The sequence below is a fragment of the Poecilia formosa genome, unplaced genomic scaffold, assembly GCF_000485575.1.
Source record: "Poecilia formosa unplaced genomic scaffold, Poecilia_formosa-5.1.2 Scaffold7, whole genome shotgun sequence".
NCBI lineage: Eukaryota > Metazoa > Chordata > Actinopteri > Cyprinodontiformes > Poeciliidae > Poecilia > Poecilia formosa.
Genome location: NW_006799946.1, coordinates 4841722 through 4857952, shown reverse-complemented (window position 1 = coordinate 4857952; position 16231 = coordinate 4841722). Strand labels below are relative to the sequence as shown.

The window sequence follows — 16231 nt, the reverse complement described above, 5'->3', positions numbered from 1 at the left end:
CACTGTGCATCACCCTGAACACAACATACACTACAAGGAAGGAAACTGGCTGAAGTTGAAGGTGGATCGACCTAAATGGAGGGCAATCCTAGGAGAAAATCAATTAAAGAATCCAGACTTGAGGCTGGGTCAGAGATTCAGCTTCCACAAGATCAACGACCCTGAACATACAGCCAGGGCTACCTCGGAATAGCTTAGATAAAAATATATTTATGTGTTGTTGGGAATTGCCCAGTCAGAGTCCTGACCTAAATCCAGCTGACAGTCTGAGGCAAGATTTGAAAAAGGATGGTCACGGAGACGCTCCATGGACCAGATGATGATTGTTTGCAGGCAGCTTCTAGCCCTTATTTTACATTTTATTCATGCTTTAGTTAACAAACCAATCAACAAAGTAAAGATATTAAGTGCTAATAAAAGCCGTGTAAATGCAGGCCAATGAAGATTAAAAAAATAAAAGAAGTGAAAACACTTTGGGTTACATAAAATTGAAGATGTCATTTAAACATAAATATAAATGTGTAAAGACAAGTGCAGCAGCCTATGCAGTTAAATTCTTTCCTTATTTATTCATGAATAAGCTCATATCTGAGCCCTTCACAGGGTCCCATCAGTTTTAAATTAAATTCAACTGAAGGGGGGGGGTTTATGTTGCAGAGCTTGCAGGTACATCACCGTAGCTTTCAGAGGTACTGGATGAATCAGAGACGTGACTCATGTTTTTCCTGCAATAAAAAACATTCAATCTCTCCAGTGAAGTTCTCTGAGAACAATAATCACCCACTGGAACAAAGACGTCACTGACTTAATCAGTTACCAAATTACTGCACGAAAACCATTGATTTGGACGTCAAGGTTTTAAGCACCATTTAAAAGAACGTTTCGGTAAGTAATTTTCTTAAACTCACTATATGTAATAGGTAACATGCTGAGACGCCAGCAAATCACACACGTTTTCACCGAATAATGGGCCTAAGAGAGAAGTAAAACAAATACCAACCTTCTAAAGTCACAAAATTAGTAATTAGTTAATAGAGTTCATCTGTGTTCAATCTAGCTTCAGTTTTAAGTCCAGCTGTTCTGTGAAGGGTTGTTGGAGGGCCTCAGGGAAGAAACAGCATGGAGGAGGAACACGGCAGACGGGCATTGAACGTCACACAGAGCGCTGCTCAAACATCGGCTGAAAACGGAAAGAGCACGGCACGACTGCATACTGAGGTGTGACCGTTCCCCTGGACCGGCAGACTAAGACCATAAGAGTGGTAATTAGAGAAGGAGCAAAGAGTTCCACGGTCTTTCTGGATGAGCTGCACAGTTTAGGTGGGAGAATCTGTTTGCAACATAGCTCATGGTCTCCACAATTTTCACTGTTGTACCATCGTTGAACGGAAACGGTGAAAAGAAAATCTGTAATTTCCCCTGCATAAAATGAAATGTGGAGAAAAAAAAATTACTAGATCAAAACAAAGAATTCATTTTTATTAGACATAAAATGTTATGGGTGGTGGAAAACTAAAAATGCATATTATCCCCAAAACAAAAAAAAATCCTACTGTGAAAAATGCTGGTGTCAGCATTATGCTGCGGGAATAGGGAGTCTCTGACAAGCTGATGGAAAGATGGATGGAGCTAAATGCAGTCAAAACATTAGAGATTTTTATTTACAAAAAGGTTTGAAAACCATGTGTAATTTAACTTGTGCTACATGCTCTCTGTGTGAAACTGTCGAAAAAGGTTGTGAATACCTTTGCTAAGTCCTCCCCACATTTATTCTTGATAAATATTAATACAAATCCTTCAAATGTAAGAAGAGAATTATGATGGAACTAATTAAGCAGTCAGTTTTGCGGATTCGATACAAGTAGGTGAGAAAGGATCATCAACGGTATACAGCTGACAGTAATAAACTGATTTCCATTTGAATCTTTTCTAATTTCTATGTATAGTATATGTCACTGGATACAGTTTATTAGTGTTTGCGTGAATTACATTAAGATATACTGATGCTTTTAGTCTTTGGAAAAGGTTTATTGATAATAATACCAGTGAATCACCAGCTTCGTAATTTCAGGCTTCACCCAGATATTGTTTACCAGCGCGTTAAGATCTACTTTCCTTCTGCGACAAACATCTGGACTTTGTGAGCAGAGAGTGCAGCATGATGCCTGTGGCCACAGAGACGTTCAGAGACTCGATGCCAGGTGCCAAGTCTCTTCCAGCTGGGATGGTGAGCAGGGTTTGGCACACGGAGAGGAGCTTCCCAGAGAGCCCTTCCCCCTCGCTTCCCACCAGCAGCATCGTCGGCCTGGTCACCTGAAAGTCGGAACAAGGGGTAACAGGAATCCGGGACGCCTCCGGATCTGCTCCCACTGTCCCAACCACCTGCCAACCCTGTTTCACCTTTGTCCTCAACATGTCCTCCAGGCTGTCGCATCCGTACACCCTCATGGCCTCCATGACGCCCGAGCTGGCCTTGCTGACCACCGGAGACAGGGGGCAGCTGTGGCGAAGGCTGCTGATCACCCTGTCCACGCCGAGGAAATAAGCAGAGCGCAGGATGGCACCCAGGTTCATCGGGTCCTGGATTCTTTCCAGGACCAGCCACAGAGGGACGCCATGCCCGCTTGTGTCGGATTCAGAGTCAAAGGTGAGAAAGTTCAGGGGACTGGCTCGCAGACATACTCCCTGATGTACTCCTCCAGAGGTCATCTTGTCCAGATCCTTCTTGCTCACCCGACTGACTTGTACGCCTCGCCGATGTGCTTCCTCACATACCGATAAGACAGAGGCCCTCAGAGAGGTGTCACCGTCTTTAACCAACAGTTGGTAGACCTTCCTTCTCCCCTGAGTGAGAGCCAGGAGACAGGGAGCAATGCCAAAGACAATTTCAGCCGTATCTTCTTGCTTTGGTCTCAGCTGCCTCTCTTTGTCTGCAGGGAAGTCTTCCAGACTCAGTTTCCTGAGCTCAGATGATACCTTGAAGACTCCCCCCCTCCCATGATTCTGTGATGGTGGGATATCATTCTTTGAGGATTTATCCTTGAATGACCTCTTATGGTCTGTTATCCTTTCAGCTACAGCAGGGTGACGTGAAGCAGTGGATGGATTTGACCCTCTGTGGCGCCTTCTGACCGCAGGGTCCCGGTTTCTGTCCTCTGGGCTCAGGTGGGAAGTCTCTGCTGGAGGCCCCAAAGAGGACACTGGTCTGGACAGTTTTCTGCACCAGTCAAGAACAAACTTGTGCTGGTGGGTATAACTGCTGAGCCACATGTTTTAAAATGGCTGCAAAAAGGTCGAGATGCAATTAAAGTCCGTCCAAATGAAACTTGCCAAAAACGTCTGGAATCCTCAGATCACTCCACGTGGTCACACATTTTGCAAAGAGCCGTTGAATCTCAGATGGGATGATTTTCACCTACGGAAGAAATATATGCAGCTTGTACGTGAACTACGCACATGTGCGATTGACGCTATGTCAAGTGAACAATATTAGCACCGGATATCAAAACGTTTTAGCTAATAAAATAAAAGCGAGATGAACAGCGTTGTTGGCACAATATTTAAAAAGACAAAACAAAACATTTCTTCACATCTGAAATCACCAGAAGTTATTCATTCAAAAAAAAAAGAAAAAAAATCTAATAAAATGTAATATTAACGTCGCAGGAGGAGTATGTAGCGTACTCTTTTACTCAGGAATTCTTGTAAGATTTTTTTTAATATAAAGCAAAATTGCACACAAACTCATTCCAACTACCCAAGGTGAAACGTAAAGCAATAATAAAACACAACTAGTAAATAAATTATAAAAAAAATAAATAAATGAGGGTCAGTAGTTTTTAAAAGAAAAGCTATACATTGGATGAAACGTAGAAAAACAGCTCTTTTTAACACGGACCAAAGGACAAATAATTAATAAATTATTAAATAATGAATTAATCAATTAATTATATTGTCTTTATTCCTTTGGGATGTTCATTTTATTTTTTATTTTTTTGATCTATATTTTTTGTTCTTTGTTTGTTTTAATTTTTAAATCAATTATTAGGTGATAATATATTATGAGCTTGTGGTTATATGGTATGTGTGATCTGAGGGTAGCAGCTCAAACAACCATCCAGGACAACGGGTGTTTGAGCTGGTGACCTCGGGTCACGTCCCGAGATCACGCACCAACAGATGTAGTGACAAATTTTAAAATCGTTTTATAACTGTAATTCAAACCTCACCTCTTTAAACTGGACCATGTGAAAAACACAAGTGCAATTTTATTTATTTGTTTGCTTCTAATTTACAGTTACATTATGTATGAACAGCATTTTATTCTGTACATTTTTATTGTTTTGTTTTTCTTTTGTAGTTGCTGTGTTATAACTTTTTGCACATTACATTATGACACATTTTTAAGTGTGTAAAGATTTTTATCTTTCAACTTTCTGTATCCTTATTGCTTGACTTCAAATCATTGTGCTTGATGTCATCGGCTCTTAAGAATACCTACAGAATTAGCTTTGCTTTTTTTATTGTTATATTTGTTTATTAAATTATACTGTGAAATTATATTGTGGACATTCAAACTTTATTACCCAGCTGTGTTTTTTTTTTTTTCATTGTACATTTGTTATTTAAAACTAGAACGCACAAAGCCATATCTGTATCTGTTACTGTAATTTTTAGCGGTGGATTTTTCTTTTGGTTGTGTTTAAATTCACACTTGTATCTTAAAAGTTATTTCTATCAACTTCCGGCAATTTGATTAGCTTGACTCATATGACGAAACGGCAAAACTGACGTCTTCTTCGTCGTTCCGTGGCTACGTCACTTCCCGGAAGGGCAACTGTAGCAACACGGAAGCATTGGAAGGAAAACAAATAAGCGTTTAATTTTGAGTCAATTTGAAGTCAGAGAAAAGCTGCTGGGCGCCGTTTTTCTTCTGTGTTTCCCTGTCTTTGAGGAAAACTGTGGTCTATGGTAAGTGTGACTTTCTCTCGGCTCCGGTGGGTTCGGTGTGTCAGGTTAGACAGGAACAGAACCGAGTCAAACGGGGCTCAAACCTGACTTTAGGCCTTTTTGGTCACATTACTAACAGCTGAGAGATTTACAACCCAGGATTTAATCTTACTAATATAGTAAAATATAAAAGAACAACATGTCGGAAATCATTTAAAGACGCTTAAAACGAGATGCGTTTATGGTGAACAGCTCATGTTCATATGGGAATCCCCTCTTTTTTTATGTAACTACTTGTACAGATACCGAACTGACCTAATAGTTAGATGATACATCAGAAATGACGTCAGGTTTCGTTAAATATGTTAGTATATTTTTCTGGCAAAAGGATGGAAAGTGTCACATTTTTGTTTTTCAGACAGATCTCTCTAAAAATATTTTATTTCACCTACATCTGAAAGTTTAATCATAGTTTAAAAACTAATTTCGATTATTATGTTATCTTGTCATTTTGGAGACCAGAACAATGTAAGAGTGTTGAAAGTGTCTTTTCTTTACAGTAAGTACACAAATTCATAAATTTTGCTCACCTCAGAAGAAAAAATGCTTTAATTTGCTACTCATAGTAGTTTTTACTTACTTTCTTCATAGTTACTGAACATTTCTATCTTACTGTTGATTTGGTTTAAAGCACATTTAGCGAGATGTCAAAGAAGCTGCTTGAGTGAATTTTCACTGGCTGTCTCTAGAGCATAGAGTGAAGATGCACTGCCCCTCCCTCACCTGTTGCTGCACATTCAACCAGTGGGCTGAAAACTGTCCTACAATAAAGACAGTTTATATATATATATATAAAGTGCAAAACTATAATTGGCCAGCTACCAGCAGCTTCTCTGTGTGTGTAAGGTTAAATTTCCTTTGACACTTTGCTGGATAACATAATACAGTTATTTTGTTGGGACTCAGTCATAGCTAATCTGTAGGTTCACAGCACATCATCATACAATGAATCTTTCTTTTGTCAGGACATCTTGTTCTCTGCTCCGTAGTGCAGACTTGTGGCTGAACAACAAATAAAACCTGGCCCACAGAGACTTTTATCTAGTTGTAATGATGTCATCGGTCAAGTGATGAGTGACTCAGCACATTCCAGACTACTTTTAAGTTTCACTTAATTTTCCACCCGATTTTGTAAAAAGAAATGAGACCTTTTTGCGGCTGTACTCCCATAATTTATCAGATAAGTTGGTAAGTAAGTATTTATACATGTGGCGATTTAGATTTAGTTTGAAATGCATACCATGAATAGATGCATTTACCTGTAATTAATTTAAGCCTTCAGTAATTTTCTAAAATGCTTGAATTCCTTATTTGTTCAAATATACATACACAATTGTCTGAACAATTTAATTACATTATTTCATGATTCTGTTTTGAATTTTATCAGTGTCATTGGGTTGGGTTCCTGAGACATTTTATAATTTCTATGTAGTAATAATTTACACACTTAAATGAATATTAATTATCTAATTCATTAATTATTTTTATTTATTGTAGTTTTTGAAATGACCACCTACATGAACAATTATTTGACAAGTTATTGATCTGTTGGAATAGCTTTTTGCTTTACAGACTCAAACATTTGTTTATGTTAGTTAATGTTTAGTTTTTTTTCCCATTTTGCATTTTTTTGAAGGATTTCTATTCTATATTTTGCCTCATTTTTATGTTGGACCTTGATATTGCAACAAAAACATTAAAGTGAGTATAAAGTCACAAACACTGTAGGAATTGTTTATCATTTTATAATATTATCCTCTCCAAATGCCTCATTCACCTCTTAAGGTATCATTTCAATAGTAACTGCATTAATGAAAACAACCTCATGGCTCCGTTCAATATTAATGAACATGTTTCACTCATCTTTCTTTTTTTTCTTTTTTTTATTTAATTTTTGCTTTTTGTTTTGTTTTTAGAATATTTTTGACTTTGCTTTCCTTACACAGATGGAGTTCCTGTTTGGAAAGAGGAAGACCCCGGAGGAGATGCTGAGGCAGAACCAGAGGGCGCTCAACCGGGCCATGAGAGACCTGGACCGAGAGCGAATGAAGCTGGAGCAGCAGGAGAAGAAGATCATCGCTGACATAAAGAAGATGGCCAAACAGGGACAAATGGTGAGCTAAAAGGAAGCAGAGATCCACCAGTTCACCAGTATCGGTGACAGGCAGCGCAAATACTGAGAAAACTTTTTTTTTTTTTTTTTTTTTTTGCTTATTCATTACTTGCAGCAATACTAAAAACTCCCAACTATTTGTTTGCCAATAAACACATAAACTAACAACATGACACACTTTTAGAGTTTAACAACAATCAGACGAAGGTTAGGATATGCTGCGACGAATAAATTTATTAAAAAAAAAAAAGAGAACAAAATAATAAAAATAAAAAAAACACCGGATATCTCTGTTTTATAAGGAATTATTTTGTGTTGTCTCAATCTCTGCAGGACGCAGTAAAGATCATGGCGAAGGATTTGGTTCGCACACGGCGGTACGTCAAGAAGTTCATCATGATGAAAGCCAACATTCAGGCCGTCAGCCTAAAAATCCAGACGCTCAAGTCCAACAACAGCATGGCACAGGCGATGAAAGGCGTCACCAAGGCCATGGCCACCATGAACAGACAGGTCTGTGCGCCACGCCCTCTGTGACAGAAGTTAACAGCACTCCTTCCTGTTCTGATGATGTCATTTCCCCCCTCCCACATTCCCGCAGCTGAAGCTCCCTCAGATTCAGAAGATCATGATGGAGTTTGAGAAACAGAGCGAGATAATGGACATGAAGGAGGAGATGATGAACGACGCCATCGATGACGCCATGGGGGATGAGGACGATGAAGAGGAGAGGTAAACGAAACGATGTCAAAAGTGAATACTTTAAACATTACATTTTTAAGGATTGTCCTTATTTGTGAGGGATATGAAACTTTCCAGCAGCTAGTTAGCTTAGCATAAGGCCAGAAATAAGGGGCAATGGAACAACAAGTCTCCCTGTCTAAAAACACAGCGAATATCGTGTTTGTTGACGCGTTCTTCTCATGCAGCGACGCCATCGTCTCCCAAGTGCTGGATGAGCTCGGTCTCAACCTGTCCGACGAGCTGTCAAGTAAGGAAAGCCCTCCGATCTTCAGCAGCTCACGTCTTTCGACGCATTCTCCTCCTCAGCATTTTTGCTGAATCCCCTCTGCGTTTTTGTTGCAGATCTTCCCAGCACCGGGGGAAGCCTCTCCGTGGCCGGCGGGAAGAAGGCCGAGCCCCAGGCCGCCTTGGCCGACGCAGACGCGGACCTGGAGGAGCGTCTGAATAACCTGCGGAGAGACTAAATGCGCGAGAACTGTCAGAGAAGCGCACTTTGGCAAGGGTCACCAATACAAACGCACTTGAATCTCTGCGTCTAGATTCTTTTGGAGGCACAAGTGGCCGACTGTTAACAGCGAGCAGGCTGTTCTATAAGGTGTATGGCTTTCTGTTTGAGGTGTTTTCATTTACTGTGTGTGCTATGTATCTTATCATTACGGGGGTCGTTACCCTCCATAGGTCTAGAAAGTCCTCTTCGATTCAGTTAAGACTCTGCCAAATGACACACGTTGTCTGTACATACTAACTTCTCAAAGCATGATGTATTTACGGCTTAGATCAACACTAATTACAGAATATTCAAGGAAAACCAAAAAAATCTAGAGATGTTAAAGAAGGCTAAATTTTATATGACTGACATTTAGAAATGTCAGCACATTTTGTACATGAGGTGGGTTCGGCGTTCTTTTTCTACCATCAATATTAAAACATTATCAGCATTTTTATTCTCTCTAAATGTGGAAGGTTCTAGTGGAAAATATGGTTTATTATGATAATAACTATTGAAATTTGACAAAGAAGACTGGAAAACACTCCTGGAGATAATTTTACTGATGTTTATGAGGTCAGCAGTGTCCTTATTGCAAAAATGTTAAGGAGTTTGTGGTGTTTTTTTTTTGTTTTTTTTTGAGAAATCTAAATTTTGGCTTTATTCAATAAACATTTTTTTTCCAGAAGACTGGGGGAATGGATCAGTTTTCATGTGTAAAACTTCATCATTTGATATATTTTGGACGCTCTCAGCATCTAAGAGCAGATTGGAGAATTACATGATTTGATGGGTCCTAATTGTTCAGTAGATCCCAATTGTTTCATAATCCTGCGATAACATTTCCAACATCTACCAATATACTTCCACGAAGCACGGATGATCAAAGACGGATGAAAGAGCTCTTTTCCTTTTGCTGTGTTATTGAGTCACCACATGTACATTTGACACATTTTTGTTAGAGGGAAATAAACCAGTGACAGACTTCGACAGTGCTTGTTTAAAGTTTACTTACATGCTTTAAAAACTAATGGAAAGCTGTAGATTTTTAGCTTTTTTTTTGGTCATAGAGTATATTTTCCTTTTAACAGGCCATTCAGCAATCAAATATAGCTGGAACTCTCACCTGCTACGCGTCTCTATAACGTTCATTTAAGCAGGGAAGACTTTTGAATTTGTGTTTTTTGTTAGTAGACATAAAGAGTCATAGCCTGTCAGATAAGCCCGTAGAAAAACGGCATCAGAGCAGCATTGCTTAGATGACAAATTAACCACTCCCTCCCTACCTTTGGTGTGACGTGTGCATAATAATGAAGATGTAGGATAAGTGGACAAATGTGGCTGCTTGAAAACTACATAAACAATGACCAAAAAAAAATGGAAAAACAACCCACAAAGAATGAATAAATGAAAGATGGATGGAAAATTAATGGAGAAAGACAAAGCACTAGAAAGGAAGGATAGAAGGAAAGAGGCAGAACAGAAAAATGGAAGAACAGAGGGTAAGAAAGAAAGCAGAAGGAACCAAAAACTGTTGATCAGAACCAATTTAAATGGGACACAATAAGTGTCTCATTTTAAACCTTAAAGGGGTTAAAGGTCAGGCAGGAAGAGATTGAAAGATGAGTGATTCGTATTCACTTATGGGCAGGAATGGATCTGAAATCCTACAAGCACTGAAAAAGACAAATGTGTGTCATAGACATTAATTTTATTCCAAAAAAATTATTTTCAAAACTGTCAATTTGTCAACATACAATCATAGAACAATATTGAATGTACTGAACACTTCCAACATTAAATAATAAAAAAATAACAGCCATGTTTTATGTACATTTGTTTCTGAAAGCTATGTACAGTGACAAGAAAAAAAAACATTTTGTATTTCCAAACTGCGTAGACCGCAGAACAGGTCGAGTGAACGCCTGCAGAGATCCATCGTTGTGATTGCGAGGAGCTCAGAGAGGAAAGCGGGCAGAGCGCGTTGAGAAGCGTACAGGTCGCTAGAACTACAGCAGAAAGCTTTTTTTAGTAATCTAAAACATCTCCGAACTCAGGAGAGCAACGCATACACATCACCTGCCTAATATTTGCTGAACGCGAGCTTGTCTTAAGGTTGGGAATAGAAAAAAAAAAAAAAAGAAAGAAATCACCTATAAAGCGGAAGCTGTGAAAGCAGAAAAAGAACTCTGCTTTTCAATCGTCATGCTTCCGAAAATAACTATACGTTTAGTAGTTTTAGTAACCCAGTGAGAAGTAAAGATTCTCCCATCTTGGGCTGAAGCCATGCTACCATCTTGTTTTTGCGACAGGTAAACAGTCCATGCAGCTCACATGAAAAATGAACTAAACAGAGAACAGATTCCTAAGTTTAAAGACAAGTGCGTCCATTTCCTCACCTCTGTTTTCGTGAACGAACCTCTCAGCTGGACGATCCGTTTCCGTACACTGAACTGGCTCAAGTACTGAGATTATTTTTTTATATATGTAGTCATGCTTGTTCAAAACTCCCATATTACAGTAAACATTGACAAAATCTTATTAAATTTGTGTGCAAACAATAAGAGCAACACGATACAATCGAATTTTGATTTTTTTTTTCCCACGTAGGCATGGAGAAAAGCTACTCACAACAAGAATTATGTGGCTGTATTGCTTGTAATACAGAGTTTAAGCTCCTCTTTGCGTGACTAAATATTTCACCCCAACATGCTGAAGATGAGGCGTCTCATACTGCCAGAACAATACGCATTAGAACTGATTGAAACGCCAACTTTGAGTGATGAAAACTGATTTCTAATGGCACAACTTGAACAAAAAACATGCTCTGAACTCTTGGATGAACAATCGAGTTGACTGTAATCTTGCCTCATTTGTTTCTTCTTCCACAGGAGAGAAAACTGCAGAAAACCAGTCTGTAGTTTCATGCCCCACAGACTGAAAACAACAGCAAGTTGCACACACCAACTGACTGCCCCGCCCTGAACTGTAGGCCGTTTTAAAACTCAGTCACGGAGCCGCTCTGCCGTCGTCGCGGTCCGGCGTTCACTTCCGACAGGTCCGGTGAGGCGTGTGTTTCTTGGGCACCTCGATGCGGCATCGGCTTCGCTCGTCCAGCCACGGCAACTCGAAGTTCCTGGAGGGAAAAATTTATTCGAACAATTTTCAATCCAACGGTTCGATATGCGAGAGTAACTTTTTGCTGTTAAACCATTTGGCATTTCTTGTTCAGGTAAAAGGAAATCAGTTAAAGTAATTAACTTTATGAAATACAGGTGGTCGACCTGTATTTCACACAGGAATAAATACAACTTGGTGACTTCATAATTTAGGAGAGTGAATATCTCCCCAAGTTCTGAATGCCTCAAACCTTTTAAACCAGGAAGAAATCATTTTCTCATACTATAAAAACTGTTTGTTTTATATATATATAAACAAAAAACTCCCACCTGATCCAAGCTTTTTAACACATCTCTTAAACAGGTGTAAAGTCAAAGTGACAGAAAGAAAAACCAAAACCTGCAGACTTACTGCTGGGAGAGTTTGGGCAGCGGCCGACCAAATGCAACCACAGGCAAAAACGGAGTGATCACTATAGCTTCAACTAGAAGAGAGAGAAGAATTACAATTAGGATTTTAAATTAATTCAAAAACTTTCCCCTGCAGTACCCAAGTTCTTTGTTTTTTTTTTTTTTTTTCCAAAACTACATAATAAACCCTGCAGTAGTACCGTCTTCAGTTTCGGGGTAGAAGGACGACAGCTCGGGCTCGGTCTCCTGGACGGTCTTCTTCCTGTTCATGCGCTGCTGCAGACGCTGGAACACGCGCTGCTCTCTGATTCGCTGGATGTCCCATCTGAAAACATTAAAGAGGAAAATTCAACATGCAAACTGCAGGAGGACAAGTAAAAAAACAAAACAAAACAAAAAAAAAACACGAGATACCAGGAACACTAAGCAGCTGGTTCTTCAGTGTATAATAACAAGGGTTAATTGAATTTTTGTTATTGTTTTCCTAAGCTAAGTTATAGAAAAAAAATAAATGCAAAAATAAAAATAACTAAAATTTAGTGTTAAATATTTTCAGAATTCCTGGAGGAAGGTTAAACACAACTTGTTATTTCCTGGTTTCTAGAGATGGAGTGACCTGAACACACAAAAGTCATCATGCAACACAGTTGGACTTTAAAGAGTAAACATATTTAAAAAGAAAATTTGAACCAAACATCCATCTGCTGATTCGCCACACTGACCACTGAAACATCGGTTTCGGGGTATTAAATATTTATAAAACACATCCATGCATGATTTTCTCAAGTTTTTCAAACAGATTGAGATTTGCTGGTTGAATATTTTATTTTTTAATATAAAAATCAGGGTTTCAAGATATTCAATATGTGTACTGGCAATATTGCTGGATATTGTAATGGGAGTATTAATTGCTACAATAATTCATTTGTAATGAATTGAATGTAAAATTCTACCTAAAAGTGTTATTAGGTTTAAAAAAAAAAAACAAAAAAAAAAAACACCACCACCAATTCGTAGCGACGGCAAATCCAAGTGTAGTCAAGGTGTCAGGATAGTTTTTTTTGTTGCATACTGCGATAATTAATCATTTGCAATATGTTGGGTTGCAGGTTTAGTTCAATTTGATTTTTGAACATCCACTTTATTTGAAATAATAAAACAAAACATTCTCTTTTTGAGAGAACTCCAGAGTAGTGGAGTGCTAACTCCACTACTCTGCCTTGGTTAAGCTCTCAACATCAAACTGCATTAATAAGTCTATTGCTGTACCTTTTCCTCCTCTTCTCGTCCAGCTCCAGCTTCGCGTGGCGTTTCAGAAACGTGCCGTCGTCCAGCGGCTTGAAGTGAACACAAGTTCAGACATTTCCATTAGAACCTGAAATGCTTGCGGACAGTTTAAAAAAATGGTTTCTTTTTTGTTGTTGTTGATTTTCCTCACCTCTGGGATATTACAGGCATCGTCCTTCAAAGGCTCTATGTGGTTTTCCCTCCAAGAGGGAACTGACAGGTGGAAGGGTAGTAAAAAAAAAGAAAAGGGAAGGAAGTTATTCATAGACGGTGAATTCAGCAGAGTGGATTGCTAAAGTGATTGAAGTTGGGATTTAGGTTAGGCTTACAAACAATCAGCATATCATGTACTACATGAGGAGTCCACTCACTGGCCACCTCTTCCTCCTTTTTAGGGGAAGTCTCATGCAGAGGGGACAGAGGAGGTTGGTTCCAGCAACACAAATACATCTCTGTGGTGGACATGAAGGGCAGATCCTCCATCTGGCAGCTCAGCTCGGGCTCATCTTTGCAGAGGAGCAAAGCGTCCCTTTCTGCGCCGGACCTGGCTGGGACAGACTTCTCCGGGGTTTCCTTACTACGCAGCTCTCTTTGGTTGGGAGAGCCGGGCTCCGTCTCAGACTTCTGGGGGCTGAGCTTTGCACTTTTACCCCGGGATTTCTGAACCTTTGCATTTCCGAAGCAAGTTTTCCTGTGTGCGGAATGGACCAGCAATTCTTTTTTTAAACATCCAACCCAGGTGTTAATGACATGAGAAATGTCTGCTGCTTATTTTACCTTTTTTGACCTTTGCCTCCCCTGCTGAACGGGAGGGGAGTGGCCACGTTGGGTTGTGGACTCTCTTCTATGTCCAGATCCCACATGTCCTCTTTGTCGGGGGTCCACGGCTCCAGGGGCTGGAAAAGGCGCTTATCGCGCGGCGTGTCCTTCCTCGTGAGCTGGAGGCGACGCTCCATGCGCTCAATGCGTGCGAGCAACTGCGTAGAAAAATTTTAAAGAAAACATACAACTTAAGAGAACATAAGGGACATCAAAGGGGTTCAAAATGGAAAAAAATAAATAAATTAAACGCACCGTCTCCTTATCGGCCTTGAGCTCATCGATCTCCTTGTCCTTGGATTGCAGCTGCTGCTGCTGCTGTTCGATGAGGTCCAGCTGCAGGAGGAGAATCTGTCGGAGGCAGTTCGCCTGTGCATGCGGACTTGCAGGGGTCTTCCTGATGTTCCTCCACTTTCCTTCGGAGGACAGTTCAATAGAAGCGGTGCCCAGAACTCCGGGAACAACCCCTTTTGTGCTATCCTCAGCACCGGCATCCTTTGGGTTATTGTTCACTGCCATCTGAGGATTATCCATGTTGTCAACAGAGAGGGGTTTACCTTTCACCGGGGTTCCCTCACCCCCCATTGGTCTGACAGGGGAAGTTATCCCCAGCGGTTTGTCTCCCTGAACCGTTTCTGGAGCTGTGGCAGCTAGGGCAACTTTGCTTGTCATGAAACTCTGATCTAAGTCCTTGGATCTACTTGGGATCTCCCCTCGTTGCACGTTCTGAACATCTATAGCAAAGTCGCAGGGCTCGTTCTTGATGCTCACAGGACCCACGCTGTTGACTCCGAAGTCTTCCGTGTCAGCCTTACGTTTGAAACCCGGTTGTGGAAATTGTTTGGATCTCAGAGTCATGGCGATCACGGCCACTTCTCATCCTGCAGCCCCACACAGACTTCCCATCTGGACGCAACAGCTGCAAAAAAAAAAGAAACGCACGCAAATACAGAAGTCAAGATACAGCTGTTTGTTAACCAGACGGCCTGCTTTATGAAAGTCGGGAGGGAAACACATACATATATACAAGAACATCTCCAGCTAAAGAATAGTGACAGATTAAAAAGTGCATCCTTTAAAAAAAATCTCTTCCCGGATTTCAAATTCACGCTTAGTTGTGTTACGTCTGGGATACAGTAAGTCCGAAACAAAATATTTAGTTTTGAAGAAATGTAACCTTCCATTTCTGTAGCCGGGCAGACATTTTAAAACAAGGGCTCCCAACAAGGACTCGGGAGTGGCTCTGTAGGACACAGGCAGCAGCAGCCAAGCTCCTCCATTTTGGTTCTCATGAAAAACAATAACAGCCAGCTAGCTGGCTAATGTTAGCCGGCTGCTTTTACAGAACAAAAAGTGTCTGCGGGGCAAACAGCGTGTAATGACTAAGTTGTAGCAGACAACATTAACCCAAAGCCGCTTTTATTAACATATTCTGGTGGGTTTCAAGCTTACCTCGATCACAACTCGAGTGAGACTTCAGAGTGTCTTCATGTTCCCTCCTCAAGACTTGTTTTAAAACGCTGCCTACAGCGCATGCGTAAAGTGTTGGATGGCCATTTCTTGTTTCGGAGGTTTAATTCAGGAAAGGCACCACCAGGGGGCAGTAGCACTCTCCCCACTAAATGCTGCATTATTAAAGCTATGACGCAATGTTGTTACATATGGAAAACCAAAACTCCATAGTTACACAGTGTTTCTTTCCTTTTATGTTATCAGTCAGAGATTGTTACTTTGAATCTCAAAATTATGACATTGAATCTCACAAATATGACATGGAATTGACAATGATTGCCTTTTTGTCTCATAAGTTTGACTTTGAAACGAAAATAATGATCTCACAATACCGACTTTAAACTCGTTATGATTGAGAAATTTAGATTCAAATTTGATTTAGTGGTTGATCATTTTTATTTTGATTCACATTATTATAACTTTGACTCAAAATTATAATTATTACATTCTATAATTTTGGAGTGTAATTTATAATTTGAACTGACTTTCTTCATAATTCTCAGTTTTAATCTCAGTATTCTCAATTGTCTCTCAATGACTTCAAAATTCAACATTATTTTATTCCATCCATCCATCCATCCATCCATCCATCCTCCATCCATCCATCCATCCATCCATTTATTGTATAACCTCACACAAACATTGCAGGGTTGCAGAATTACTAGAACTTATAAATTTTAAACGACGCCTTATTGGTATCATATTTATGACTTTGAGTCAATTATGACT

At 39.8% G+C, this 16231-nt stretch overlaps 3 protein-coding genes across 6 annotated transcripts; 1 reads left to right on the top strand and 2 right to left on the bottom strand.

The window, feature by feature from the left end:
- Window positions 1-2007: 2007 nt before the first annotated feature.
- On the bottom strand, window positions 2008-3495 carry mrm1 (mitochondrial rRNA methyltransferase 1 homolog (S. cerevisiae)). 2 transcript variants are annotated; one of them, XM_016661025.1, is made up of 2 exons: window positions 2401-3495; window positions 2008-2313 (listed from the first exon to the last, which is right to left on the bottom strand). In XM_016661025.1, exons 1-2 carry the CDS (start codon window positions 3268-3270, stop codon window positions 2101-2103), a joined length of 1083 nt encoding a protein of 360 aa, XP_016516511.1. In that variant the 5' UTR covers window positions 3271-3495; the 3' UTR covers window positions 2008-2100. The 2 variants fall into 2 exon arrangements, with proteins under 2 accessions (XP_016516511.1, XP_007572698.1); XM_007572636.2 differs by having other exon boundaries at window positions 2008-3493.
- A 1318-nt stretch (window positions 3496-4813) lies between these two features.
- On the top strand, window positions 4814-10538 carry chmp2a (charged multivesicular body protein 2A). Its single transcript, XM_007572623.2, has 6 exons — window positions 4814-4971; window positions 6957-7124; window positions 7457-7636; window positions 7725-7855; window positions 8053-8114; window positions 8210-10538. The coding sequence occupies exons 1-6, from the start codon at window positions 4969-4971 to the stop codon at window positions 8329-8331; spliced, it is 666 nt and encodes a 221-aa protein (XP_007572685.1). The 5' UTR covers window positions 4814-4968; the 3' UTR covers window positions 8332-10538.
- Window positions 10050-15554, bottom strand: msl1b (MSL complex subunit 1b). 3 transcript variants are annotated; one of them, XM_007572602.2, is made up of 9 exons: window positions 15443-15554; window positions 14246-14909; window positions 13949-14148; window positions 13501-13862; window positions 13323-13384; window positions 13154-13221; window positions 12085-12209; window positions 11886-11958; window positions 10050-11490 (listed from the first exon to the last, which is right to left on the bottom strand). In XM_007572602.2, the coding sequence occupies exons 2-9, from the start codon at window positions 14846-14848 to the stop codon at window positions 11400-11402; spliced, it is 1584 nt and encodes a 527-aa protein (XP_007572664.1). In that variant the 5' UTR covers window positions 14849-14909; window positions 15443-15554; the 3' UTR covers window positions 10050-11399. The 3 variants fall into 3 exon arrangements, with proteins under 3 accessions (XP_007572664.1, XP_007572673.1, XP_016516505.1); XM_007572611.2 differs by having other exon boundaries at window positions 13543-13862; XM_016661019.1 differs by lacking the exon at window positions 15443-15554 and adding an exon at window positions 15010-15262.
- Window positions 15555-16231: the final 677 nt, after the last annotated feature.